Source organism: Rhipicephalus microplus, chromosome 7, assembly GCF_043290135.1.
Source record: "Rhipicephalus microplus isolate Deutch F79 chromosome 7, USDA_Rmic, whole genome shotgun sequence".
In the NCBI taxonomy this organism is placed as follows: Eukaryota; Metazoa; Arthropoda; class Arachnida; order Ixodida; family Ixodidae; genus Rhipicephalus; species Rhipicephalus microplus.
The window spans coordinates 506,516-533,654 of NC_134706.1; the positions used below are offsets into that span (position 1 = coordinate 506,516).

At 43.3% G+C, this 27,139-nt stretch overlaps 1 protein-coding gene across 1 annotated transcript in view; it reads left to right on the forward strand.

Moving 5' to 3' along the window:
- Window positions 1-27,139, forward strand: part of LOC142767204 (uncharacterized) — a 38,993-nt gene continuing 11,854 nt past the window's right edge. Inside the window, exons 1-6 of the mRNA XM_075868434.1 lie at window positions 1-98; window positions 1,474-1,501; window positions 3,694-3,758; window positions 6,147-6,177; window positions 11,008-11,048; window positions 19,192-19,279. Of these exons, the coding sequence (XP_075724549.1) occupies window positions 53-98; window positions 1,474-1,501; window positions 3,694-3,758; window positions 6,147-6,177; window positions 11,008-11,048; window positions 19,192-19,279 (299 nt within the window). The 5' untranslated portion in view covers window positions 1-52. The remainder of the gene's footprint in view (window positions 99-1,473; window positions 1,502-3,693; window positions 3,759-6,146; window positions 6,178-11,007; window positions 11,049-19,191; window positions 19,280-27,139) is intronic.

Below are 27,139 nucleotides of genomic sequence, written 5' to 3' on the forward strand. Positions count from 1 at the left end.
CTTTCCTATTGGGCTTGCGTAGGCAGCTTAAGAGGACTCTCCACCGCGCGTGATGAGGTCCACAGTGCTCGCCGGATTCATAGCGCTCGTCATATGCAGTAAGTTTGCCTTAGGCAAAATCACCCCGAGTCAACGTATTCTAAAGTCAGCACTGTGTTTGCAAGGCGACTTCAGCTTGGATTTGCGACAGCCCTTCGGTCCGTGGCTAAGCAGTGCTTGTACAATGCGCAGCACAACAGTGCTGTTGCTGTTTTTGAGGACCTTAGCAATACTTTATGACTCTTTTCTGTATCTAGGGTGCACCAGCTATCTGGAGCCTCAATTCAAAAATGTGCCACTGTGCTCTATGGCTACGCGACCTAATGCACGTTGTTGACGAACGCGTGAAGTACGTCCCACTATTATTTGTGGTCTTTATTGCCTAATAACGAATACTTAATTAAATGCCTTTCGGAGCATGAAGCTGGGTGAAGGATTCCAATGAGAAAGTTGTTTGACGAACGTCTGATTAGATAAATTTTAAGTGTCTACGCTTGAAGCATTAGTGTTTTTATTCATGCTAAAACTACCCAAAAAATAGAAAAAAATACCGCGTGCCACGTCCGCTTCCACACAGTATGCGCACCATGACTGCACTGCGCCCTAACTTTCCACGGACGAACGATAGCGCACCCGGCCAAGTGCTATGGTCGTTTGCAGGCAGAACATTGCAGTGCACTGCAATCACAGCACGCCTAGGCACAAGAGGGGGCATGTCCCATGGTACTTTTTTGTATTTTTCGCAGGCATCTGTAGTTAGCTAAAATATCTTTATACCTAATGAATCGAAAGTTGGAAACCGCCAAACCGGAACTTGGGGATCTATAGCTTTGTGATTGGTTTTTCTTTCGACGCTGTTGCTTCAGAAGTGGGTTAGTCAAACATACGTAATTAGATAATTAGAAAGACGTTAAATGGCGAGATGTACTCTCGGCAAAAGTTCACAGCCTGCACAGGCTGGAGTCGTTATACAGTACGCTGGCATATTTATAAACTTTGGCTAGAGATAGCTGTGGCACCCTGTATATGTGTGTTTTCGACTGTACACGCCATTTAAAATGGACGCATGATTATTGTGTGTACTGAAGTCATTAGCTAAAACCTTAGTATAGTCATCAGCCAAGTGTTGTTATGGTGATCTTTACGAACGAAAAACACCAAGTAGGGGACTATAGGGCTATTTTGTATGGTGAAGGGTATTCTTAACAAAATGACAAGAAGACGCTTTTGAACGTGGGCGCTTTGTACTGTAACCCTTAAAGGCAAGCACTGTGACAAGAAACGTGATGCTCTTTCAGCGTGATGGCCGCGATGAATATTATAGGGAAGCATGTCGTCTGAAACAAACAAGTGTAATCTAGGTGAGGCATGTCAGCGAAACGTTATGTGAAAGAGCTGTCAATAAGTATTGTGAATGATGTTTCCTTTTTGCAGACGTCACTCATAGTGAAGCAACAAGCCTGTAAGTAATTATTACAGCTTATTATGAAACAAAATTGTATTCCATCTTCTTATTCTACACTGACCTTCGCAACTTAAAATTTTATTACGTTTTCAAAACACTGGGAATATCAACCCTAATTTAAATCTATGCATTCAAGTCCAATTCCTTCATATCATGAAATTAATCATAAAAGGTCTGAATCTAATTTCTAGCTTTGCAAGTCGTCATGGCTGAAACATCTCCAGTAAAAAAACTTCATGACCACTTCTGAAGATAAGCGGACATGACAAGAAACGGAAATGTTGTCAAGACATGAAATATAGCCGAGACATGCAATGTTTTACATTGTCAGACTAGTTACGATCATAAAATGGCTCGTAACAATCTTTCGCGTTTATTAAATGACTACAAGCAAACTTATATTCGCGATGTAAAATTGTCTGATTCCTATGATCTGTTCTTGACTAATGGGCTCTTTTTGTAAAATTGTTTCACTTTATATAAATGCAAACTTATAATGTCACTGTTAACTGTTACAGTGTTACAGTAGAAGTTTTAAAGTGTTAAAGTGTCACAATGTTAATAACATGCCTGAAACAGGGTATTTGTACGGGGGCGAGTTACTCCCTCAAGCCATTCAAATGGCTTTTTCCTTCTCCTCCTCTCACACTGTATTGAGATGAAACAGTAAATATTCTGTTCTATTCTATTCTAAGTCACTCAGCAATAAATGAAGCAGCACGTCTGCTTCACACGCAGGAAAAATTGAAAGGAACCCTCTTGAGCAGTTTATCTTGTGTATATCACACTATAAAACTCCGTGAACCAAATTATTGCGTCTGTATATTTGCACAGTCTAGCTATACAGTTTTTTTAATGGAAATATAAAATATATTGCTATATTATAACAAATGAGTGCAGTTTTCATCTAATATATATTAGGTAAAATCTCGGTGATACCAATCTGGCGAGGTCACCGAAATATTCGTATCATCCGAAATTCGCACCACCAGAAAACACAGAAAATTACTATCGGATAAAAGAAAGCATGCTTACGTTTTGATTTATTTTCACAGGGCAGCAGGGATGTCGTGAACACCTTGGATTTCCCGTAAAGTTAGAGACGTCAACGGTCATAATTGTACTAGTAAACAGCGCGTGTATGCGCGTGTAAATAATGAACCAGATGTGTTCCTAACCTATGGCTGCTAGCACCCCGTCCTAATCTCACTAAGTATTTTTTTTTTCAGAAGACAAGAGTACTGTGGAGAAAGTGACTTAAGAGCTTTGCACGGCATAGATGAAATGCACACAATTTTTTAACCACTGTGCTTTGTTGCTGTTATTTTCGTTGAAAATGGCAGGAACAAAACTAAGTTACGAAAATTGCCTAACACCAGCTAGGCAGTTCCACTCCTATACAATGCACCGGAAAAAATGAAAATTGAAACATGTTCTTTTTATCTAAATGAAAGGTTAAAAAGCGGTCATGACAATGTCGTGTTTGCCTAATGAACAGAGGAGATATAGAAAACAATCGTAAGAGTGCAACTAAACAGGACGCACGAGAAGGAACAGACGTGCACCTTCTTGCGTTTAGTTTCACTCTCACAATGCTTCCTACGCGAAAACTCTTTTAAAGAGATAAATATGCACGCGGGCAAACATTGGGCCCTGATGAAAGCAGTTCGTACTGGTACGGTATTTACAAAGACCAGGTCGACGTTTACTCGTGGCGAACTACCAACGGCGGGCTATAAAGCATTGCTGTCGTCATGTGGCGCTTTGATCATTCAGCCAGAATTGGAGTGGTGGGTAATAGGTAAATTTGCCTGGCAATCATGCTTGCAATTCTAGCTTTGTTTATAGTGGTGTTTTGCCTTCCAGAAAAAAAAACATGGTTCTTTGTGAACATCGTGAACTGAACATATCTGGTCATTACAAAGGGGTTGATGTAAAGAAGTTGAACATCTTAACTATGACTTGCGAAAAAAAAACGGCTGCGTTCCACATAAAGCCACACGGAGGCGAAAGAAGGAAGCTCGCGCGCGCATCAATCGCAGCCTGCTTGAAGCACCACACGTTGCAGCTCCCGCAGACAGTTTTGCCGCTAACTGTTATGAAAGTTATTGTCTCCGCGTGAAGAAAACGCTTCTTTTTTGGTGAGTCATCCTGCTCCCCATCTTCAGTTCCCCGCTTATGATATACAGGCGCGCCCACCAAAGAAGTGCACGGCTCGCCATGTTCCCACCTCACGACATGATGTCCATGACAGGTGGGTTCCGAGTTCCTTTTCTTTAAGGCTGTGGGGGCTGGCTTGTCGTCCTTCTCACGCGGCGTAGTTACGCTAGAAATTATGTGGTCAATACAGGCCTGAAGCAAGGCCAGTAAAAGCCAGGTTTAAAATATAAAGTTTTATTTATTTATTTATTTATTATCTATTTATTAACAGGATACTTCGGTCGAAAGACCAAGCAGAGGGACATAATAAATAGTGATTTACATTGTAACTTCAATAGAAAGAAAGTTCAAGCAATAAAAACATGTTAAGGCAGTAGAACACAGGATAAAATTTGAACAAAGTAAAATGGCAGCAAGAAATTGCAGAATCGCAACCAGAGAATGCAAATCAAATACAACGTGAGACAGTCCGAAATCTTGAGATGTACGGTTAAAAACGGAAAAATACATAGTTATCGAATTCAGGATTGTCATTATCACAGAATGCTTCAAAAGGTAACGCGTTCCAATCATTGATCGTCCGAGGAAAGAACGAGTTCATGAAAAGATTAGTACGTGAGAAGTAAGGTTCAAGAGTGTAACTGTGCGTATGTCGAGTTTGTCTTGAGACTCGATTTCTTATATAAGTTTCTTCACTATTGTTAAATTTACGGAAATAAAGTGAGTGTAGAAATTTCAGCCGGGCAACAGCTCTTCGGTATTGTAAAGTAGGGATATCATTAATGGCCATGATCGTTGTACGCGAGTCGTTTCTGTGGTAGGCATTAAAGATAAAGCGAACCGTCTTTCGCTGTACCATCTCAAGCTTCTTAATATCTTTCTTTATATGTGGGTCCGTAATAATGACTCTATGTGTGTCCGTAATAACAACCGTAATAATTACTCTATTTTTTATTTGTTTATAAATAAAAATCACTAAATTTTTCTAAGAAGACATGGCTAAAGGTGACTGGGCCGTGCCACCTATACATGAGCAGAAAGACATTTACAAGTAGAAAAGCGTACATGAAAATCAAATTATACACTTGTTTACATAGATGTACAATTCATCTAGGTGAATGCAATCAACAAAAAGAGAGAAAAAGATCAATGTTATGCAGTTGGACTGGTATTTGTAATGAAAAATAATAATGGCTAACTGAAGATCACTACAGACACCTCGGAAACGTGTGGGTAACTCTGTCAAGTGCCCCCGCGTCGTCCAGCGCGCAATCACTCCTCAACATCAAAACAGGAAACGACCCGACAGAACATGACACGTATCTCAACTGTCATAACGAGCGGAAATTCGATTAGGCGCAGGAAAAGGCGCGCACCAGTCGCACACCGATTTGGCGAATGACCATTACAAGAGTCTACTCTTGCCGGGGAAGTGCTATACCTGCTTGCATTCACTTCATGGGTCGACGCTTTAGTAAACAAAGATGTGGGAACTTATACTAACAGTAATCGCTTGCTGCCTGTGCTTCGTCAGGTTTCAAAATAGTGGAGGTGCATATATTTTCTTTATACTTTAGAAAAGTGGAATGAGCTGCAACGAACGGAATAATGCGAATGGCAAGTCACGACTGCGAAATGATGCACCTGTGCGAAATGCAAATGGAAAATAGCTAAACTTGAAGTAAGAAGGAAGGAACACTGAGTTTAACATAGGCCGGTAAAAGTATAAAAGGGGATACGTATGACCATAATTATCAACCTTGTTACAGTAATGACGAGTTTGCTTATCGTGACGAGTTTCTTCCTGTACACAGCAAAACAGAGTAATGACTCTTGTCATAACACTGGAAAAACAGAAAGCAGTAATATTGTATCATCGACTAAGTAGGCTCCCTGTAATAAGGTGTTTATGACAAAATAACGAATACGCTCTGTACGTGCGTGCTTGGTAGTTGTAAGTCTGTAAACAGAGTTTTTAGATCGTAGGTTGTTTTCGCGAACCAAAGAAGTTTGCGAGAAGGGGTGATAAACATCTTTGACACTGTTGTTCTGCTTTAGAACATTTTTTATTCTGTCCGTCTTTTTTTTTAAAGCAACACTAAAGAGGGCAAATATGGCGTGTGTAAATATCTGAATCACAATTCAAAATTGCCACGAGAAGAAACTCGATAAAACGTGCAATAGAAAAGTGCGAGTGCGACGGCACATTGAAATTCTTGCATCAAAAATCGTGACTTCATAATTATGGATGGCGTCTGCAACATTGTACGTATTTCCTAGTGAGCGAAAATGAAGTATATTGTCGTCTCAGGGGCCCATACCTTTATGATAAGTTTAAAGAAACTTCGTTTTGGTAATTACGCGAAAATATGAAAAGTAAACAGTGAAACCTTTGACGTAATGCGCGGAGTATTCCGAACACGATAACAATTTGGCTTCTTGTTTGCAACGTGTACACTCAATATAAAAAAAATTTATTTAGGCGGAGAGCCCGGCGAATATCACCCGTCACCGTAAGTATTTTCGTTTCCTTACTCATCTTTTTATCTTGCTTACATTTTTACTCCTCTCGACTTCGATTAAGCTAATCAAAATTACTTGTAGGCCTTATTTCCGAACATAAATCCAAATGATCAGCGTGGTCTGAGTAGATCACCAGGTTACATTATTTAGAGAAGTGGAGTGACTCCAAAGAGCAAACATGCGTCAAAAGGTTTGTCAGCGCTCACCCTGCCATTGTCACTTTTTTATGCTGCGTTCATAGAATTCAGTAATAAACGCAATATCGTTGATAAGCTCGTTTCGCCAATGCCGCTGTGGGTGTCGGCAGCATCGTCTGCGACTTTTTCGGGTGTGGGCGAAAAAGCAGCGTTGGCATAGTCACGGTACATGCAAATAAAGATAAGAGCCGGAGAGACTTGGCACTTTGGTTTGCTTTGCGGCTTAGTATAGGTCTCCACCGAGAAGCGAAGGCAGGCAGAGATTGGAAAAGTGACAAAGCGTGTGTGAGTTGCTGTCGCATTCAATTCCTAAACGCGAATCTTAGAGGTGCCCATGTTCATATTATTTGCTGTCACCCGGCTGCCACAGTCATAGAGTTTGCTTAAATTAACTAGAGGGGACACTGGAGCTGCGATCATTCAGCATAGAGTTAATATACAAATACTAAAAGAAAAGCTGAGACGCGATAGTTATAACCACCAAAGCGCTGACATCTTAAAACGTTGTCATTGTTGTCATTACAATACTTGAAAGAAGCGCTAAATATATCAGTTTCATACACTTAAGTTATCACGGTATAAGTCATTGACAAGTCTGTTAATGTTTTAAAAACAAACATAAATCATGTGGTGTTTATACCAACTACTTTTACGAAAGAGGATACAATAGTCATTTATGTAATTTGCGGCACACGAAAAAAAAAAGAGTTTGCAGTTTTGTTTGCTAGATGACGCCACTATCTTCGTACCGTATTAACGTTTGGGAGCACCTCATTTCAGGTAACTCTGTGAGAGCGGGGCCGTGCATGCGGCGTGCGGCTGATTCTGCCAGCTTGCTTGCACGTCGTCTTCCGCGTTTTGCAGTTGTAATGAGCCAACAACTCGACTTTATGTGGCAGCATCTTATGGCGATGCAACAGAGATCCACGAAACACTAAAAAACACCAGGGGTTGTTGCAGCCTGCAGTGGCGATTGCGAGCGTACATCATTCGAAAGCTGAGTATTGGTTCATCTTGGCGGCACCCGAGTGGTTTTAGGTTTTATTACATGGACCCTATGGACAGCTTTTCCTTTAGAGTCTGCATATGAACTCCATGTCATTCCGCTATATACCATGGGAACGAAGGGTATTACACAAATCTGCCTAGTATTCGTACTTGCTGGTGGCGACAGCATTTGTGGCGTCGTTTATGGCCGTGTTTCTGCTTTTTTTCTGAGGAAAGCATGAACCCTTTTCAACTTCATGCCTGATTTGAAATGGTAAGCTTAAAAGAATAAGGTGGTGAAGCGCAACCGCTGAACATTTGCTCAGTTTTGTGTCATGATAAAACAGCTCCAAACCACACGAACACACATGGAGCCAGAAGTATTGAAGTTAGACAAATCCACGTACTACCCATCATTCCCATGCTCGCTGAAGTACCGTGAGTTGCAGCTCGTATGCGTAGACACTAGCGCCAGAGTTCCCTCTAGAGTATATTTAAGAAATTCTATGGCCACTGTGGTCTAGTGGTGATAGCACTCGACTGTTCAATCCAACAGCGTAGAAAGATATATTTTTCATAAGAATGGAAATGGGGATTGACAATACTTGATGTATGTTGGTGCGTCCGTTTATATTTGCAATGCCCACAACCTATAGGTGGCGCGGCGTGCAATCCAAGATGACTGCGGAAGAATTATTAACTCGTGAACTCGCATAAGAAAAGATAGAACGCACGGACGTACTCTCCGTGCCACTTTCACCGGATAAACTCTTGATGGTCGAATGACTGAATATCGAACCAAAGTACTTTCATAAACAAAAGGAACTGATACTTGTTCGCTGCCTCATTTCTTGCCGCAGTACGAAAGGTGTTGTTGTCAGCTGATCGGCCATGCATTAACGACGCCTTGCGTAATCATGCGCGTGCTACAGAAAACTGCGCTAACTCGAATTGATGTATGATTATAATGACACTCCGAGATAATTTGTGCCGAGCCTGTCTGACGGTTCAATAAGGATGATAACTGGGCTAGTTGGTAATTGATCAATTTACAGAAAGGTTGAATTGCGCAATGTTTTACATGGACAAGAGGGATAAGAAGGGCAAGACTAAATTTATTTCAGAAAAAAGCTTCATATATATTATCCACCCACGCGAACGCCCAGCGGCACAGAAGAGAAATAACAGGCACGGAAAACTTATCCAATATCAACTTTTGGAGCACTTAAAAATCTTTAAGTGCTGCAAACTTTAAGTGATTTGCGGAACAATAACGTCGTTCGGATGGCATCAATGAAGTGCAGGACAAGTTAGCGTGGACTGTGGTCGTAACTGCATATTTTATTGCTCTATTTCGCTATACGCTGGTCAAGCTCGAGCGTGTTGGCGGTATGCGGCACGTTGCAATATCCACTGGAATTGGTATACATTCAATGCACAAGAAAAAGTATGCGTTTATTTTAATTCGCTGAAGGATATTATAGAATAAATACAATCATAAAGGCTTACGAGCGTGAAAAACATTAACGCACAATGGGACGTGAAGTGCAACTTTCTGCTTGTGAGCAAGCAGCTGATCTTTCATCGCCGCTGTCACTCTCAGCGCGTTGACAACCACCTACGTCCAGTGAAAAATCCTCGACGTCAAAATGGTTTCTTTGAACATCTCTGCTGAAAGTAATCTGAGGAATTCTCTCCGCCAAACGACTTCCATAGCACCAACAACCCGTCATTCACCACGCACAACACCAACATGGTGTCACTCACCACGTTTATCTGAGTGTGCGGAGATCACTTGATCCCGATACCCGGCGAGAAGAGAGAGAATGAAACGTTTATTTGCGACCGAGGAAGGAACGTCCGTGAGTGTATTTCTTAGTCCGGGATCCCATAGGCACGGGCCGCTGTCTTCGCTCGTCTAACGAGGGCCTCTTGGGTCTTCGGATCCGAGCTCGACGGAGCTGCTTCCCACCCTACAGTGTTGTGCTGTGCTCGGGGTTGTAGAGGTGGATTGTGTGGGTATTCCCATACCATGTGGTACAGGGTGACTGTTTTAGTGACGCAGATCCTGCACTGTGGTGCGTACGTGTCGGGATCTAACTTAACCCGGCGAGAACGGAATCGCTTTCAGTGTGCTGCCATCTATCCACAAAGGCAAAAAACCAGCGGCGCAGCGTAGGCCAAGGTTTGGAAGCTCAAATGGCGAGCCTGCACTAGTTTCCGCGTACAATGAATGTTATAGAATTTATGCACTACAAAAGAACTGTCGAATGTTATACGCCCGTAAAACAAGACGAGTTTTAACTGAAATGGTCAGACGATAAGATTCGACAATCCAAAGTGGCTGCAGAAAATCTCGCGAAGCTGATATGTGTACTCGGCGGGCTATAATCGAAAGCGTGAGTTGCCGCGTATTTTTACGAAACCTTCGCATCTCGCAAGAACCAGTCATATTTATCGTGTCACGGACAGTCCGGTATATTCACTGATTCACGAAACAGACAAAGTGGTTTAATTGTGTCTTGCTACTGCGTTAACACTGCGGCTAGCACCACCGAACAAGGGATCACTGGGAGCCTACTGATCATCCTTGACGCTCCTGAATTCCCCTCGGCGGCGTGACAGTCTATTAATATTGCGAATTTGTGCACTTATCTATGTTTTTATTCTCTTGCAATTCAGTCCGTTACTCTTGATGACCAGCGTTTATCCTGCCTACGTGTCCGGCCCCTATAGTGATTTATTCTTAATTACAATCATTATATCTTAAATCTCCCCCCCCCCCCCCCCTCGTTTGTTCGCTGACCTACTACTCTGCTCCCTTATTTTCTTTTCCATGTCTTGTAGCGTCTTCCTGAATTTACGCGTGAGCGGGAGACAGAATATAGGCTGGACCGATGAGATTCAGAAGTTTGTAAGTATAAAGCTCCCCTTCTCTCCATTTCTCTTCGTTAAATACCTCCCGTCTCATCTGAGACAGCCTCTTGGGACGAACCACTACTCGACGCTCCACCAATGGAGAAAACAACTGCCCTTTCTCCAGAGATGGGTCTCCGCCTCTGCGTTCCCACACTTTGCTATCCTCCGAGCATCGGCTAAGAAGAACTCTGTCATTTCACCGACGTACAGCTTAAATGATACTCTCGTGCGACAACAAGCCTGTCTATAGACGGCCGGTCGGCTGTCTGGCGTTAGTAGACACTATTCTGCCGTATATCCACAAGTATTGTTACAGCATGGCGCCATATTATCTTCTCGGGAGCCGTGTCGCGACAGCGACAACTTATATCTCAGTCTGGCTCACCGTGAGAGCGCTACCGCCGTGCGGGTGACTCCCCAGCACAAGGTGCGGTGAACAAAGGCCAACGGGGTTTGACGCGTTCCGAGGGGAACGGCTTAGTCCGCGTCTGGGCAGCCTCTTTTCATTAACCACCACCACCACCACCCTTTTCGTCGGGTGCCGTATACCGACTGGCCATCCTTCGCGTGCCCCGAACATAACTGACGTATCAATGTGTAGTTTCCCCCGGCCAACCGAATACCAGCATGGCATAAAAATTTATGTTCATCCCTTGGACAAAGTCAACTCTCAATCTCTACCAAGTTCACAAAAAAAAAATTGTCTTCGTATTGCAGGGAGGGCCATGGTGCCGCCGCTGGCTTGCCCCTTTCATTCCGTAAGTTGAAAATACTTTTTATTTATTACACATATTTATGCTGTCTCCGTAAAAAGTTCAAATTGATGACGTCAACCTGCGTGTCGTATGTTTTGTGTGAATGCTTGCGATCCGGGGACGGCTCAAGCAGCGCTAAAGCGCACCGGCGGGCGAAAAGAGCACGAAGGCGTGCCGGACTGCCTTGCTCGAGTACAGACTGCGCACATGCTCGATAACACCCATCAAATGAGTGTTATCTCGCATGCTGGCAAGCATGCTATCTTGAAAGAGACCAGTAGATGACTGCTGCCTTTGTGGATGCTGTGCTCCTATCACCTATTTCGCGTCGAGGCAGCGCAAAAACTGCTTCGCTTGCTCGCGCAGCCCTTCCCAATGCCAGCGCTTTGTAGAGCAGGGCTCAGAAGTATCGCGATGAAAGAGCATCTTGATAGCGCCTCAGAGATAATATGGAGTATCTGTGATCCTGTGTCAAGATACATTTGAAAATGTATTTGTGTTTCAGTAGTGAAATGTCTTTTTGATGTGTCGGTGATATTGCTATAAGCTGAACACAGGTACCTCGTTATTTTTGTGTCAAAAATGATCACACGTGTTTTGAAGGGGGAAGAAAAGCTGCTGTAGGCCGACATCGCTAATTACAAATTATTGCACAAGCCAAAATGTACGGCTTGGTGAAAGAGTCGCCATCTATTAAGATGGTGCAGCACTCCCTTTTCCTTTTCTTTTTAAAGGCCGACCCTATGGTGCGTCCGCAAGCTTTGTGTGGAAGCCGAAACGACGCGGTCGCGCAAATTCAGAAGCTGCTGTTGTCTGAGAGATGCGGAAACACCTTCGCAGCAAAGCAGATCTTCAGTATAAATTAAATGCAGCTTTACCACAATTCACTGGTAATCGAATGTGAGAACTGATAAAAAAGAGAAATCGCACAACCACTCGTTTGTGGCACCAAGCCAGAAGCAAATCCGTACGAATTTCTCAGAAAGTAAGGATTCTAAGTTGCTGAAAAATTCGTCCTGGTCTGATACGAAAACTTTTGAGGGGTGGTCGTTATACCAATTGAGCTAACAAAAAAACTAGGAATTAACACCACAAGGGTGAATTCATCGACAACCCGAAGCACATGGACAAACGTAACGCCATTTAGTTCTGCGGGGACCCGCAAGGTGTCGTAAAGGTTAAAAAAGGGTGAACTTTTCAGCCAGCTAGCGGGTTTCCGCAGAACTTATTCGCATAAATCGATAGTGATTCGGATGATACGGTTCACTTCCAAATTTTGATTCGCTGTAGCATTAGTCATAATGTTACTTTGCAACTAATATAAATGTCTCTATAGAATATCAGCATCCCCGAAACGGAATTTGCTCCCAGTACCTGTAGATTCATTCCGTTACACGTTTTTCTTCTTTTCGCTAATGTATTTTTCAAATATTCCGTTACATGAAAGACAAATGTAACTAAATATCCGTATTTTAGGCTTCCAGGGCTTCTATTTCAAGATTTCTATTCCGGGATACTTTTTCTGAGTATATCTGCCTGCATCCCTGTTGTAGAGTTAAGCGACATTGGATCCAAAAGAAGTTAGCTGCCATCATTGCTTCGTATAACATACAGCTTGCTTCTTTCACAATTATGGCGAAGATCACTTTTTTTTACTAGAAAACAGAAAGAAAGCTTAGTTAATGTTACAGGTGACGCTGGGCGTGATAGCGTGTGAAATTGCGGCGAGAGGGTGTTTTAAAGGCTGCTTCCTTACAAAACGCAAAGCCGTCATCGTTAGCTGCAAAAGCTTTAGCTTCTCTGGCTGAAAATGGCCAACGTTACACGTACAGTCTTTATGGCGTGGTCGAGGCAAGCACCGAGAACCGAAGCCAAGCTTTGAGAAGGCGATGCGCACGGCACCGGATCAATGCCACCCAGAAAAATATTTTTTTTCAGGCCTGCTCACTGCCGCCGTGACGTCATTCGTTTCGCCCGTGTCAGCACGCGTACGGGAGGTTGTGAATCCATGGCCACTATCGACTCCCGTTAAATTTCTCGACTAGTTAACAATGCCTAACAGCTTTATCCTGCGTTTTCCGGCATAATGACGCTGATTTAAGTAATGTATAACACTTGAAACCGTTCGAAATTTTATCTGTAAGCCATTTTTTCCACGAAAATCTCAGATTGCGCGCTATTGAACGTGCGGTCAATCTATAAAAGCGAAATTTCATGGGCCAACAAAGTGACGAAATGGATGAGGTAAATTTTATTCATTTTTATTTATTTACACACACGCGCACACACGCATACACACAATAAGAAACTGTAATTACTTATTTACAGACTATGCAGTTTTATCTGTACTCTTTCGAACATCTGTCTTCATAGACACGTTATTGAAGAGAGTGTGCGCCACTGCCAGAAGTGGGTTATTCAGCACAATATCATGGCGATGACCAATGCTAGAGAAAAAACAACAAAATCTCGTTTCACAAGAATATCTTGTGAGCGACAAAAGGAGCGGCGTTTCCTCTTTTGCTGTGGCCGCTTTCACAGTGGTGCGTAGACGCTCATATAACTTAGGGCCTGGGCAAAGTCTCAGTACTGGGTCTAGAATAAACCGTGTCGTCCCCGGGGGCGCTTCTGCAATGCCGGTTCTTGGATCGGTATATTTGGTAATGTATCCTAAATATTCTAGCTTGAAGTAGTGCTCACACACCTTAAAGTCACTAAAGAAAGCGCTTTGCCGTAAGTGCCTATACGCATCTAAATTCCAAGGAAACAATTAAGCTAAACTGCTGGCTAGACTGGTGCAAAATTATAACACAAAGTGGTTGAAACACCGGCAAGAAGCACTATGCACAAAACCGATGCACTAACCAATGCATTCGTTCCATTTTTCCCAACCAAGTAAACAGAAGTAATACAAGATGTCCACTGCGCGAATCGCCAATAGCAAAATCTTTATGGACCCTGAAGAAAAAAAAAACGACTAGTCTAAAAACTTACGCACATCATTATTTTAATGCTACGGCTTACGCTAACAAGTCAGAAGCACATATGAAACCTTCATTTAGAAAATAAATATGTAGAACGGGCACACGTGCACTACTCACGGATCGAAACAGGGCACGCGTAGCGCGTGGCCGCCGGTGCATGTGCCGCCGCTCGTGGGTGCTCGCAGAATGTTGCATTGTGGTATAGAGTGAGGGCGAGAACAGCTACGGAGTAGGCTTGCTTCTTCCGGTCGCTAAAGAGTTGGCATTGGCTGTGTTCCAATTCTTAGACAGTACGTAGACAGTCTACGAAGACTGCTTAGAAGACCGCACCGAGCCCATGCTGCCCCAGAATTGGAACACGTTTACACAGCTTTTACGCGACGATGCGCCACCTCGCGTCGAGAAGAAAAAGCTAAAAAAAAACGTAACAGTTGTAATTTGTGGCTTATTTCGTGTTAAAATCATAAACAAATAAACTTTACTCACATTGAGCGTCTGGGAAAGCGTCTGCTTGTGTGCAGACGGCCATTCTGGCGCAATTTGATCTATCTGAACGATTCGCCGAGCCGCCATCTTGTTTAGACAACAAAGTAGCCTGCATCGTATTTGTCTACGATGCGGTCTTCTCTGAGCTGTCTACTTTGCCGGCTACGTGAGAATGGGAATGGGACTTAAGATGGCCGCCGTCCATTTGGCTGTCTATTTAGCCGTCTACGGTGAGTATTGGAACACAGCCATTCAGTTCACAAAGTGCACGCTGCCAGCGTGATGCTGCAAGGAGCCCGAGCTTTTGCATGCATGCAGCCTGAATTGAGTGGACGGTGCGAACCAATTATATTGTGGCGCAAGTAGACGACGCTCTCGATCGGCGCCCTTCAAAGATGCGACACGTAGGCTTCGCAAGTTAGAAATTGGATACCGCTAAGATGTCGCGCCTGAAATGCGCTCGTAGACATGATAAATAGCTGCAAAAAGGCAGATAAAGTTTCTAAAGCTTTTTGTCACGATGAAAAAGAAAAAGCAGCAGCCACGGGCCTGTTTCCGTGCAGCATCGACACAATGACTTAGTATTTTGCTGTTTCGCCCCGAATAGTGCGACTATACCGCGTGGCAAGCATTTGCAGAGCTTTTGGCCACGGAAGAACGAGCGAGCTTCTTGCATTTTTATTCAACAATAGGCCGCAGTTTGCCCTAACGACACTAACACACGATATTATTTCCATGTTACATGAAGGCAAACATGCCACTCATTTTCTTTCTCGTCGAGGCAGAAGGACAAAGTAAACTTTCCATGCTTTTGTGCACAGGTTTATCATGTCTACGAACGCACGCAAGGCGCAATATTCTAACTAAATCTAGTGTCTTACTTGCACAGCATGCGTGAAATTCTCGGAAACGTATTTATTCGGGCTTATACGGAAAAATATTCGATCTTCAAGACGAAGCCATGGAGCTCAGATGATGCACAGTATCACTGAGTGACACTCTGTATCATTCAGTGATAATACACACCTCCATCTGAGTGCATCCCTCAGCCTATACATGACTATAGGTTCATAGATGAGCACCTCGGGTAAGCCGAGAAACAGTGCTATGTCTAGTGTGCTCGCGTACCACGCTAGATTTGTTCGCAGCAGACGACGCGCTGCAGGCATCACCGGTCGCGCTATTGAAGCAGTAGCGTAATTCAGCAGCGCTTGTCTACCGGCTGTGACTGGTTATTTTGTTTGCAGATAGATAACGCCGAAAGAGAACGTGTTTCTTTCGCTGTCGATTGATGTAGCTGTAGGCGGCAGCCACAAAGCCTCGGCCGCGCGTTCCCATATTACCTTTCATAAGGACGGCAGAGCACTTATGGGAAACCATATGCTGCACACGGCTTGCTTCTACCGCAAGGTTCATCCCTTCAGAGCAGTGATGCCAACTCAAGTCAACGTTTTAGCCCTAGATTGACCCTCGAAACTACATTAGATTGCCCAAAAGGTCTCTAAGGAACTCTTCATTGTTGTCATTTGGGTTATTTCACCTTGAATAAAGTACTAAGATAGTTCTTTACCAATTAGAGCGCATCAAATGAGAAGTACAAAGCATCATATTGTCCACATGTAGACACGGGTAACAGCCACTGATGGTAATTTTTCTGCGTTTTCGGTGAAGTAATTGAGCTTACCAGGCTTGCCATAGCGCCACATGCTCCAGAGACGCACAAATCTGTCAAGTTCACATCTAAGACCGTTCGGGCCATTTGCGAATATGCAGCCTTTGTCATGTACTTGAAGCTAGCGATATTTGAACCAGTATCCCATGTGCAAAAAAAATGGCAGCATATCTACAGGGTGAATGATGGAGAGTGGGGCGAAGCATGCATCCGTCAATTCTTTCTTGCTTCCGTCCGTCCATGCGTCCGTCTGTGTAACCGTCCCTGCGTCCATCCATGTGTCCACCCATCCGTGCAGCCACCCGTGCATCCGTCTATGCATCTGTCTGTGTGTCCGTTCGTCGATCTAGTCAACACTCCACGTACCGCCATCTCGCATCTTTTCATCATATATTCCGCATATAAAAGCACAGCCATCCAGCGGACATTCCAAGGACTAAACGAGAGGGGGCACACGCACACTTTCTTACGGCTTGCGCTTCGGGTCTACTTCCCACCTTTGACCACCTCGAGTTCATGGTATATACTAGTTCACTGTATTCTTGGCACACGGCCCAACGCTCGCTAAACCTTTCTAAAACAAAGGAGGTTACGCCCGGCGAGTATAACGTAGCAATCCTTTCTTGTCAGATAGTGCTCAATGTACATGCCAATGGCTGCTAATTGGGAATGAGAGACAGGAGAATTCGGCTTTTAGTGAACGCGCACGCTGCGAATTTTTTATTGTTCAACAACGCACCAAGGTGGAAAGGTGGGCATGTTGGTATTCCATGTTCAAGAAAGGTAAGAGCGCAGTGAATACGAATACACAAAGAAAGGACACGCACATACACGCGCGTGCTATGTGTGTGTGTGTGTTATTTCTTTGTGTATTCGTATTCAGTGTGCTCTTACCCTTCTTAAATCAACAACGCATAGGAGAAATCTCCCACCAGCACCACCTTGCAGGTCAAAACGTAATACTGGTTACGCACTACGACGAGGCACGAACGGGTGTCACTTTAAGGAGCTTCGCCCCTAAAATATTTTTGTAAGTCTTATGAAAACAGTGCGACAGAAAGGCTGAAAACACACGAACCGCACCTTCTGTCTTTTTTGCTTGCCGCCATTTTCACAAAAGTGAATCCGTACCGACTAGCCCAATTTTCAGTCCCTTTTCTTTCACAATTTCTTGGTCCAGAAGTTACTGGATATGGAGATCTGGCACGCGGCGATCGTAAACTTCTCACGTTTTTATGAGCACTACAAAAAAAAAGTTTAACTCTATAGCGTTTAGAAGCACGTTTCGCAGAAATTCTGGTGTCGTTTGTTGTGAAATAAAAATCATCTTGCGCGTGACTGAAAAATCCAGAACGATGCAAATAAAATAAATAATAAAAATATCGGTCTGAGTGAGGTTCGAACACGGCTCGTGGCAAGCGAAGTGTTCTACCGCAGCATGACGCCTCTGTTTAGAAATACAGTGAAAATAACATCCTCTGCCTGAAAACGCAGTGAAAGTATGCTTTCATGTATACATGTTTCACAATACAAGACATGTATACATGTTTCACAATACAAGACGTAATATCGCAGTAATCATGCGTAGTACAAGAGTAAATTTCAGTCAGGTGTAAGAACATGCGATTATCATGGATTCATGCTTTAACGCAGCCCACCCACTACACACGTTACCGCGCATTTTCCCTTAAGGCCACGTAGCGGGTGCATAGCAAGCTCTAAAAGATTTCACGTGCACAACTTTTCGAGGATCAAAGCACGCTACCACTCACATAGATTGCAGTCAGTCGTATGCGAAAGCTTCACTGACACCAGCCATTTTGAACTCAGTACGCAGAAGAGACTGGACATAGCTACCAAGCTAAATCCTTCAAAGCGAAGCTTAAAGGCCCAGTGCTTTTCTTCTTCCTTCACAAAGCGACAATTGCTCAAGACGCTTATTTAGCATATAATAACCTCGCTTTACGGAACTGCGATCGCCTTCACTTACTCCAGCGGAACACAAAAGTTATGTGACATGAAAAAGAGCAAATCGAAAGAAATTGTTTTTTTGATGCTTTTCTAGTGAAAAAAAAAAACATGATAACTCAGCAATGCCCTTCATTTGAGCGCGTTATGTAACATTTCTAGTAAAGAAACTCTAGACACAATAAGGAGGTGCCAAATGCCTGATAGATATGAAAAATCACTAGATCTAGGAAAGAACTGGTTTCCACCTATTCTTTAGATAATAACTGGTTTGCACATGGCACTCATGCTTCTGCGGTTGCGCCTTCAGCACTCTATCCCGCATGACCAGGATTTCGGGACATGTATACGTAGCCGGAGCCCTCCACTACGGCGTCTCTCACAATCCTATGTAGTTTTGTGACGTTAAACCCCACGTGTTGATATCAATCAACACGTAGCGCCATCTCTCCTCAGTCACAGAAGTGGCCTGCCATAACTGACTAGGAAGTAGGAAAAAAAAATAATATCTGACAAAAAAAAAGTTATCAAAAAGACTCCTGGTTTTATACAGGAGAGACTTACTTGAACAGTCTGGCAAAGTTACCGCGCCGCACTACAAACCACCTAGCTTGCCACAGTGTTTAATATTTAACGTTGGCATCCCATGAATTTCCGTGCGTGGTGCTGAACTTTACAGGGAAGCTGCGCGCTTTGTAGTGTGATACTGCAATTTTACCAAAATGTATCAGCGGGTTTCTCTTACATATAACCTAGAGTCCTTTTTTCATAACTAGCTTTATTCAAGAGTTACGATTTGTCTCACTTTTTTCCCTTTCAGTTATGGCAGGCCGCCGCTCGTTCTGTCGAGACATGACGCCACATCCTGATATCCCCGATTCCTGGGCTCCGTTACTCATTTTTCGGGAAATTTCGCCTTAGAGTGTATGTTGCATACAAATAATCTTCTTTCTCGAAATATGCCGTCCGGAACTTATGCTGTGTAACATATATGCTGCTCTTGCGTAACACTTCTTTTTTTTTCCTAACGCTGAAGACAACGGTGGAGGCTCCGCGATGATGAACAGCTTTCCCGGAATGGACGGCGACATTTCTGGAGCAGGCCAACCTCCTTCAAGCTCACAGTAAGCGCACATGGAGATATTTTACTGCGAGAGTTTTCAAAAGTTATTCTTGCTTGCACGTTACTCGATTATATTTTATTTATTTATTACTTATAATTGGATACTACTGACCTGTTTACCAGATCTTATACAGGAAGAGGAATGCAGAACTCTTCACAGCAAAAACGTAATTAGCATCCCACAAACATGGTGTGATGCTGAACCCTCTTTGTAACCTGGAGGCTTACAAAGAGGGTTCAGCTTAAATTGAGGATGACGCAGCAAGCGATGCAATGGAAAATGTTGTAACCTTAAGAGACAAGAAGAGAGCAGAGTGGATCAGGGAACAAACGGTGGTTAAGGATATAATAATTGAACTCAAGAAGAAGAACTAGTCATGGGCTAGGCATGTAGCGCATAGGCAGGATAATCGCTGCTCATTAGGAGTTACTAGATTTCCAGGGAAGGCAAGCGGTTTAGGGAGATGAGCTTAGGAAGTTTGCGGGTATCAAGTGGCAGCAGCAAGCACAAGACCTAGTTGACTGGCGGATCATGGGACAGGCCCTGCAGTGGACGTAAACGGGCTGTTGATGATAAACATAGTGACATCGGTAATATTTCTTAAAAGCCATATGGAAGAGATAATGTACAATGCAAAAAAGCGTACATTTGAACATTCCTGTAACAATTTGCGAAAAACAAAAGAAAAACATTACAACAAATTGCATAATTTTGCTGACTGAAACGTACTCAATACAAAAGGACGCATTGCCATCTCTGGGTAAGTGTATGGTTATACAATAAGTAAAAACACAATTTCTTAATGGTTAATGAGAGCATCTACAACTAAATCAACTATTTTACACTCTACAATATAGGATGATAGGCACAGGTCGTTGTGAAAAAAAAAAGGAATACTGGAATGTATATGTATGGCTAACGTTATTCAACAACATTCATTCGATGATATGGCACGTATCACTCATTCGTCTAATGCGCAGTGCTTTGCTAACTCCAGTTTTGTAATGGAAAACGAGGAAAAAAAAAAAGCTTCGGCCTCTCCAATCTTCTTCTCTCGTGCAGTTTTTTCAGCTTTCGGGTTCTTGCGTTTTTCGCATTTTTACGTTTTACTGGACGGGAAAGACGGGAAAGACGGGTGAGACGGGAAAATATTTTCATTCGGAGGTTCTTTAGCATGCCCCCTTAATTTTTGCACACGAACCTTTAACATATAACCTTCATTGAAATGCGACGAAGATTCGACCCCACGACCTTCCAGTTGGTCGCGAAGCACCATATTTACTTGAACACCAGGGTATTTGATATTAAATTACATGAAAAAGAAATAACGCTATTTTTTTCGCATCGGCGTATTCATAATTTGTCGTAGCATTTTCTAATTTCATAGACATTCTGCTGATTGTAATGCATATGCCGCAACTTAAGATTATTCTTAAACTATTGAAGCAAATTTGATTTTAAATATAGCTTGTTTTCTTTTGGTCATGAAAATAGTGTTTGGGCAAAGAGTGGTAACAAATGCGACTATGGTTTATGGTCTTTTGATGTATGTTACTCAACGACTGATTTGTTGAAGCAGCTAAAACTGAGCGCTCGCTCATACGTACCGAGATACACATAAAATACTGTCTCTTAGACCTCGTAGGCTAAAGTAATAATTTAGATACGACACACGATGCAATAAAAAATTAGCAGATTCCACGTACGGCGGGAACCGATTATATGCGAAGCAAGAATGAGAAATGTTTATATGTCACTTTAAAATCAGCACAACGTTACGAGGTGGAGGTAAATGATGCCGCAGATGACTTCCATGTCAGGATTATCATGCTTGCACCTGTAATATATTTCGTCATCTATTGACGACACGTAAGACCAAATTTGGTGTATGTGGAGCTAGCAAAACGGCCGCGAGCAAATCATGAAGGGACCAATATACTCCAATGTAGCGTTGACGCGCGTGCACGCTGGGCACAGCGACGCTACGTTAGCAAAACGTGAGCACTCTATAATCTGACGCCAGGTGCTGCCGACGCTACCAGCGTCCGTCGGCGTGGCCCGACGGCAACCAGCACGAAATTCGCGCCGATGCATTACCCAGACAACACTGCGTCTCCTTCTTTTCATGACAGAGGGACGCCGGACACGCTGAAACGCGCATGCGTCAAAGAGAAGTGATTCTTAAAAAGAGAAAGGAAGAGAAAAGTGAGCCCCGTTATTGTCTGCTTCAGTGAGCGACACCGCCACAGTAGCTCACGAGGGACAAAAAGGATAGGAGTAAAGATGTAGGAAAGCGGAAGAAGGAGAAGAGAGGAAGAGACGTGAGGAGGTAAGCCAGAGCTAGCGACGAGAAACTGAGGGGATAGAAGAGATAGGAAAGATGGGAGCACGGTCACTGGAGTCCGAAGACGGGGCACACCTGCGAGAGCTCCTTTCGGCGTCGGTAGATGGCGTAGAGCAAGTCCAGTAAGTCAGAGCTACACTGTCGTCGAACGTGGAAGGTCGTCGGCGGCAGGAGGTGACGTAGGGCGAGCCCAGTCGGCCAGAGCCACGCTGACGCTGGAGATCGCAAGTGCGTGGAGCGCGCGAGCGCACTACCGGTCGGCCCGGAATCCAGCAAGCGAGACGCGCATGCGTCAAAGCAACGCAGCGCAGCACGCACCTGCAAGTATATGGCAAGACCGGTGCCTGGCGTGGCAACGCCGGCGTGACGCGACAAAATGAACGCCGGTGAGCACGCGCACCGTGTCACCTCGAAATGTATATTGGCGTCTTGACTGAGGCATGTAGTCATGTTCTCACATGACACGCATCTCATGATTACCATCCTTGCACCAGTCGCATACCTTCGTCATTCATTGACGTCACGTAATACCAAATTTGGCATATGTGAAGCTTGCGAAACGGCCGCGAGCGCATCATGAGTGTGGCATGTTGTCATGTTGTTACATGACCCGCATGTCGTGATTATCATGTTTGAATGTGTCATTCAACTATGCCATCCGTTCGCTTAGCATAATACTGAGTTTGGTACATTTGAAGTTAGCGAAATGGCTGCGAGTGCATCATGAGCGTAGCATGTAGTCATGTTGTTACATGACAAGCACTTAATTATTATCATGTTTGCCCCAGTTACATACCTTCGTAAACCATTCACGTGCCATAATATCAAACTTGCTATATGTGACGCTAGTGAAACGGCCGGGAGCGCATCATGAGCGTGGCATGTATTCATGTTGTTACATGACGCGCATTTAATGATTACCATGTTTGCACCAGTCACATACCTTCGTAAACCATCCACGTACCGTAATACCTAATTTGCTATATGTGGTGCTAGCGAAACGGCCGCGAGCGCATGATGAGCATGGCATGTAATCATGTTGTTACATGACACGCATATCATGATTTTCATGTTAGGGTCTGTCGCTTGTGTTCGCCATGCAATCATGTCATACCATACCAGTTTTGTAACATGCCATGTGAACGAAAGCACCGCAAGAGCTGCATGACCATGAAATGTAAATCATGACATTCATGTCACGATTTTCATGTCATGACTAGTCTAATATGTTCTTCCTACAGTCATGTTATGCCATACCAAGTTTTGTATCGATATACCATCGAAACGGCCAGGAGAGCTGAAAGTCGTAGGCGGATAGATAGATAGATAGATAGATAGATAGATAGATAGATAGATAGATAGATAGATAGATAGATAGATAGATAGATACGCTCAATGTCACCGAAGTTCACTAAGAAACGTTTCGCATTTAAAAATCAACAGTGTTTGTTTCAGGGCGTCATGGCTGACCAGTTAGATACAAAATGTCATAGCTTCCAGGAATATTCCTTAAACTCAACCAGCCTGTAATGTTTGGAACAAAGGGGATAGGTTACCGCACCAAAGAAAATAACAAACAATTTAGATAAATTTTATATGCTTCACTGTAATTTTCGTATTATTAGTACAGCAGGCAGGTCGATTATTTCGTTATAGGTTTGCTCGCTTCATGGGTTTCGTACTGAAACTACTTCACGTATACTATTATAATCCTTCGATATAAAATTTTTATAAATTCCGTATGATTAGGAAAGAGCGCCAACTTGAAAATATGTTATTATTTATTGGCATTTCAGTAAAGTAAGGTATTCTTTCGTGATCGAAGAATGGCATCCTGGTGCACGACGAAGCCGTTTTGCTTGATATTTGCGGATAACTTTGTATCCATCTGTTTCGTTGTATAGGTAAGCGTATACTCAGGGACAACTAACTGAGGCAATAAAGGAGAAAGCTACGGGGGCGGAGCTACTGCACACGTACTCCTCCGTGAAGTAGTCCAGCTAGACTCGCGTTTTGAATGATGGCCGTATTCGAATAATACCACAGCATATAACTTGATACATCTTCTTACACAGCCATTTGTGAGTTAAATTCGACTCACGCTTCTTCGGCGAGTCTTCGGAATAGCTGGAAGGCGACGCGTGCTCAGCTAAAGGTGAAGACGCCATTTTGACTTTGAGGGGCACCTAAAATATCCGACGTTTTCACTTCATACGGCAGAATAAGCACTCTAATATATCATTGATTCGTTCATCGTCTCTTTATAAACAACATCTTGTAGAAAATAAATTAATGTAGTTTTTATGTTTTTTTTTTTTGCTCAGAAAGCATAGACGTATTTGTGAAACTACATTCTTCATCGGTGGTACACGCCCGATTTGGTTACACAGCCCACAGAAAGTTGTCGCCGAGTATAGTTGCAGTGAAGTAGCACCGGTACACTGAATTACTTTTAAATGCGAAGCATTTCTTAGCGAACTTCAGTGACTTTGAGCGTATCTATCTATCTATCTATCTATCTATCTATCTATCTATCTATCTATCTATCTATCTATCTATCTATCTATCTATCTATCTATCTATCTATCTATCTATCTATCTATCTATCTATCTATCTATCTATCTATCTATCTATCTATCTATCTATCTATCCGCTTACGTTGGGTGCTCTCGTGTGGCGTGAACCAAAATGAGCATGGGATGGTAAGATGGTTTGACGAATATGACGCACTGGTCAAGACATGAATATTGTCACAATCCTGTCGCGTACACCGGCAAACACTTCCCGCCAGACAGCGGCACATACCCACTGGCGAGTAGGTGCCGCTGGTATGTGGGTATGTGCCACAGGTGATTGACACTTAGTATCTACCCAGGAACTACGAGAACACACATGGGCAATTTTCTGTTCTGTTCTGTTCTGTTTTAACTGTTTTGCTGTGGAGAGGTTGAGGTGCCTATTGCCTCGGCTACTCCATATCACAAAGTTCTGCAGCGAAAAATAAAATAATAATACAGAACGGTACCCAAAAATTAACAACACGGAAAAGAAAAAAAAAAGAAAAAAACACATAATAGCACACTGAAACCAGTTCAAATAACATGCCAATACACAGTGTTCTTCACGCAGTTCACACAGTCATAAACTACTTACACGCACACCTTACTACTCTAGTGTCAGTATATACATGACCACATTTTACATAATACCCATCTCTGGCTGTCAGTCATAGGCGCTTGTCCAGTCCGGTCTCCGCTAAAAAGTCTGTCAGGAAGATTATTGCCTTTTTCTGGAGATGCATCTCAGGCCATGGTCCAAGTAGTTTCTTTATTGTGAGGGGCCGTCTGTCCAAACTTGCTAATTTGTTCTTTAATTTTTCTCTTTCATTCGCGTATTTAACGCACTCCAAAAGAATATGGCGAACATTTTCTTCTGCATGACCACAATGGCATTCCGGTGAGTTGGATCGATGTATCTTGTGCAGGAAGCTGTTTGTGTGTGCTACTTCCAATCTAAGTCGGTGGATCAATGTCTCTAGGTGTCGTGGGAGGTCTGTCGCTATGAAAAATTTTCTGTGTGGATCGACTTCATAAAGTATCGTTTCCTTTGATTTAGGGCTCTCAAACCACTTCTCCATCGAACAATGGTTAGCTCCTTGCGATATAAAATGTCGAATATCCGCCCCAGACATAGGGATTGTGCAATCCCGCCCTTCCTTCAATGCTTTCTTCGCGATACTATCAGCATCTTCATTTCCCTTTATTCCAATGTGGCTGGGTATCCATTGGAATACGATGTTGTGACCCTGCGATGAGGCATATTCCACAGTTTCTGCGATACATTGTGCTATTTCACCATTTTTGTAAGGTGATCTTATATTTCTGATTAGCTGAAGAGCAGGTTTGCTATCAGTGCATATCACCCATTTTCGTTGCTCGGGATTCTCGCAGATAAGCTTAACTGCTTCAAAGATAGCCACCAATTCTGCTGTCGTCGATGAAGATTTGTGCGATAATTTGTACATCTTTTTCTGAATTTCGGGTATAAAGACCGCACAGGCTGACGCTTCTTCTGTGCATGATTCGTCTGTATATATCTTCGTTTTTTCATTATGCATTACATGAAGCTGATGAAGTACCAACTGCGCCGCTACTAGAGGTGCCATGTCTGCTTTCTTCTCTATGCCGTCTATTTCACGGATAACGTTGAGAAGTGGCAACGTCCAAGGTGGTTTTGAAGGTTTCCATTGTTTAAATTCTCGTACTACTGCTTGAAATGATGATATAGTATCCTGTAGTCTCGTTGCCGTCCTTTGCGTTAGCGCGCCAGTTAAAAAATGACTTTTATGTTGCGTGAAAATTCTAAATAAATTTCGAGATGTTTCTTTAGTTCGGAGTACTGCCAAAGGTGGCTCTCGAGCCTCCGCATACACTAAAGCACTGGAAGTTGACCGTGGTAAACCCAGACATACCCTCAAGCTCCTAGCCAATAACAAGTGAAGTCTCTTTTCGGTGCAGGCTGGGAGTCCGTGCAGCAGAGGCAGTGAGTAAGTTACGATGGGGCGTATCCAGGCAACATGTAGGGCTAATAACGACTGTGTAGTACCACCCCATTTGGCCCCGCAGAGATGCCGGAGGATTCGAATGGCCTCATTCACTTTTTGTTCCATGAGGCGACCATGTTAGTCTCCGGTCTAAAACTACTCCCGAAAATTTATGAGTTTTAACCATTTGAATAGGCTGATTTTGCAGAATAATCTGGAAATTTCCAGGTCTTTTTAATGTAAACAGAAGTATGGCTGTTTTAGCCATACTCAGTGCCATACCTCTCTTTTTTAGAAAATGGTCTACATAATCCAATCCTTCTTGTAGAGTTTGTTGTACATCCAAAAACGATGGACCAGACGTCCATATACTTATATCATCAGCATATACTGAACATTTGATGTTAGGTGGAAGATTATACGGGAGCTGCGCCATGACTGCATTAAAGAGAGTAGGGCTTAGCACGCTGCCCTGTGGCACTCCTTGGTTGACGACACGTTCTGACGTTGGGCCCTCCTGCGTAACTACAAAAATTTTTCCGGTGCTTCAGGAAGTCAGCGATCCAACGCAGTATCTTGCCCTTGAACCCCTGTAACGCCAGGCCTTCCAGAACGTGAACGTGACTCACTGTGTCGTATGCTCGGTGGACATCAAGGAATACAGCGACAGTGATGTTTCCTTGCGTTCGTTGGTTTTCCACATCTGTGACCAAATCCAGAATGCAGTTCATCGTGCATCTACCTCTTCTGAAGCCGGCTATGCTTTCTGGTAGTAGATTTTTTATGTCTTGCCACCATAAAATTCGTTTATTTATCATTTTTTCCATCACTTTTGAAAAACAACTTTTCAAACTAACCGGCATAAACGAATCCAACTGCATAGGGCTCTTCCCTGGCTTTAGCAACGGTACTACTTTTGATATCTTCCAACTTTCCGGAACTTTTTCTTCTTGCCAACTTTTATTATAGATG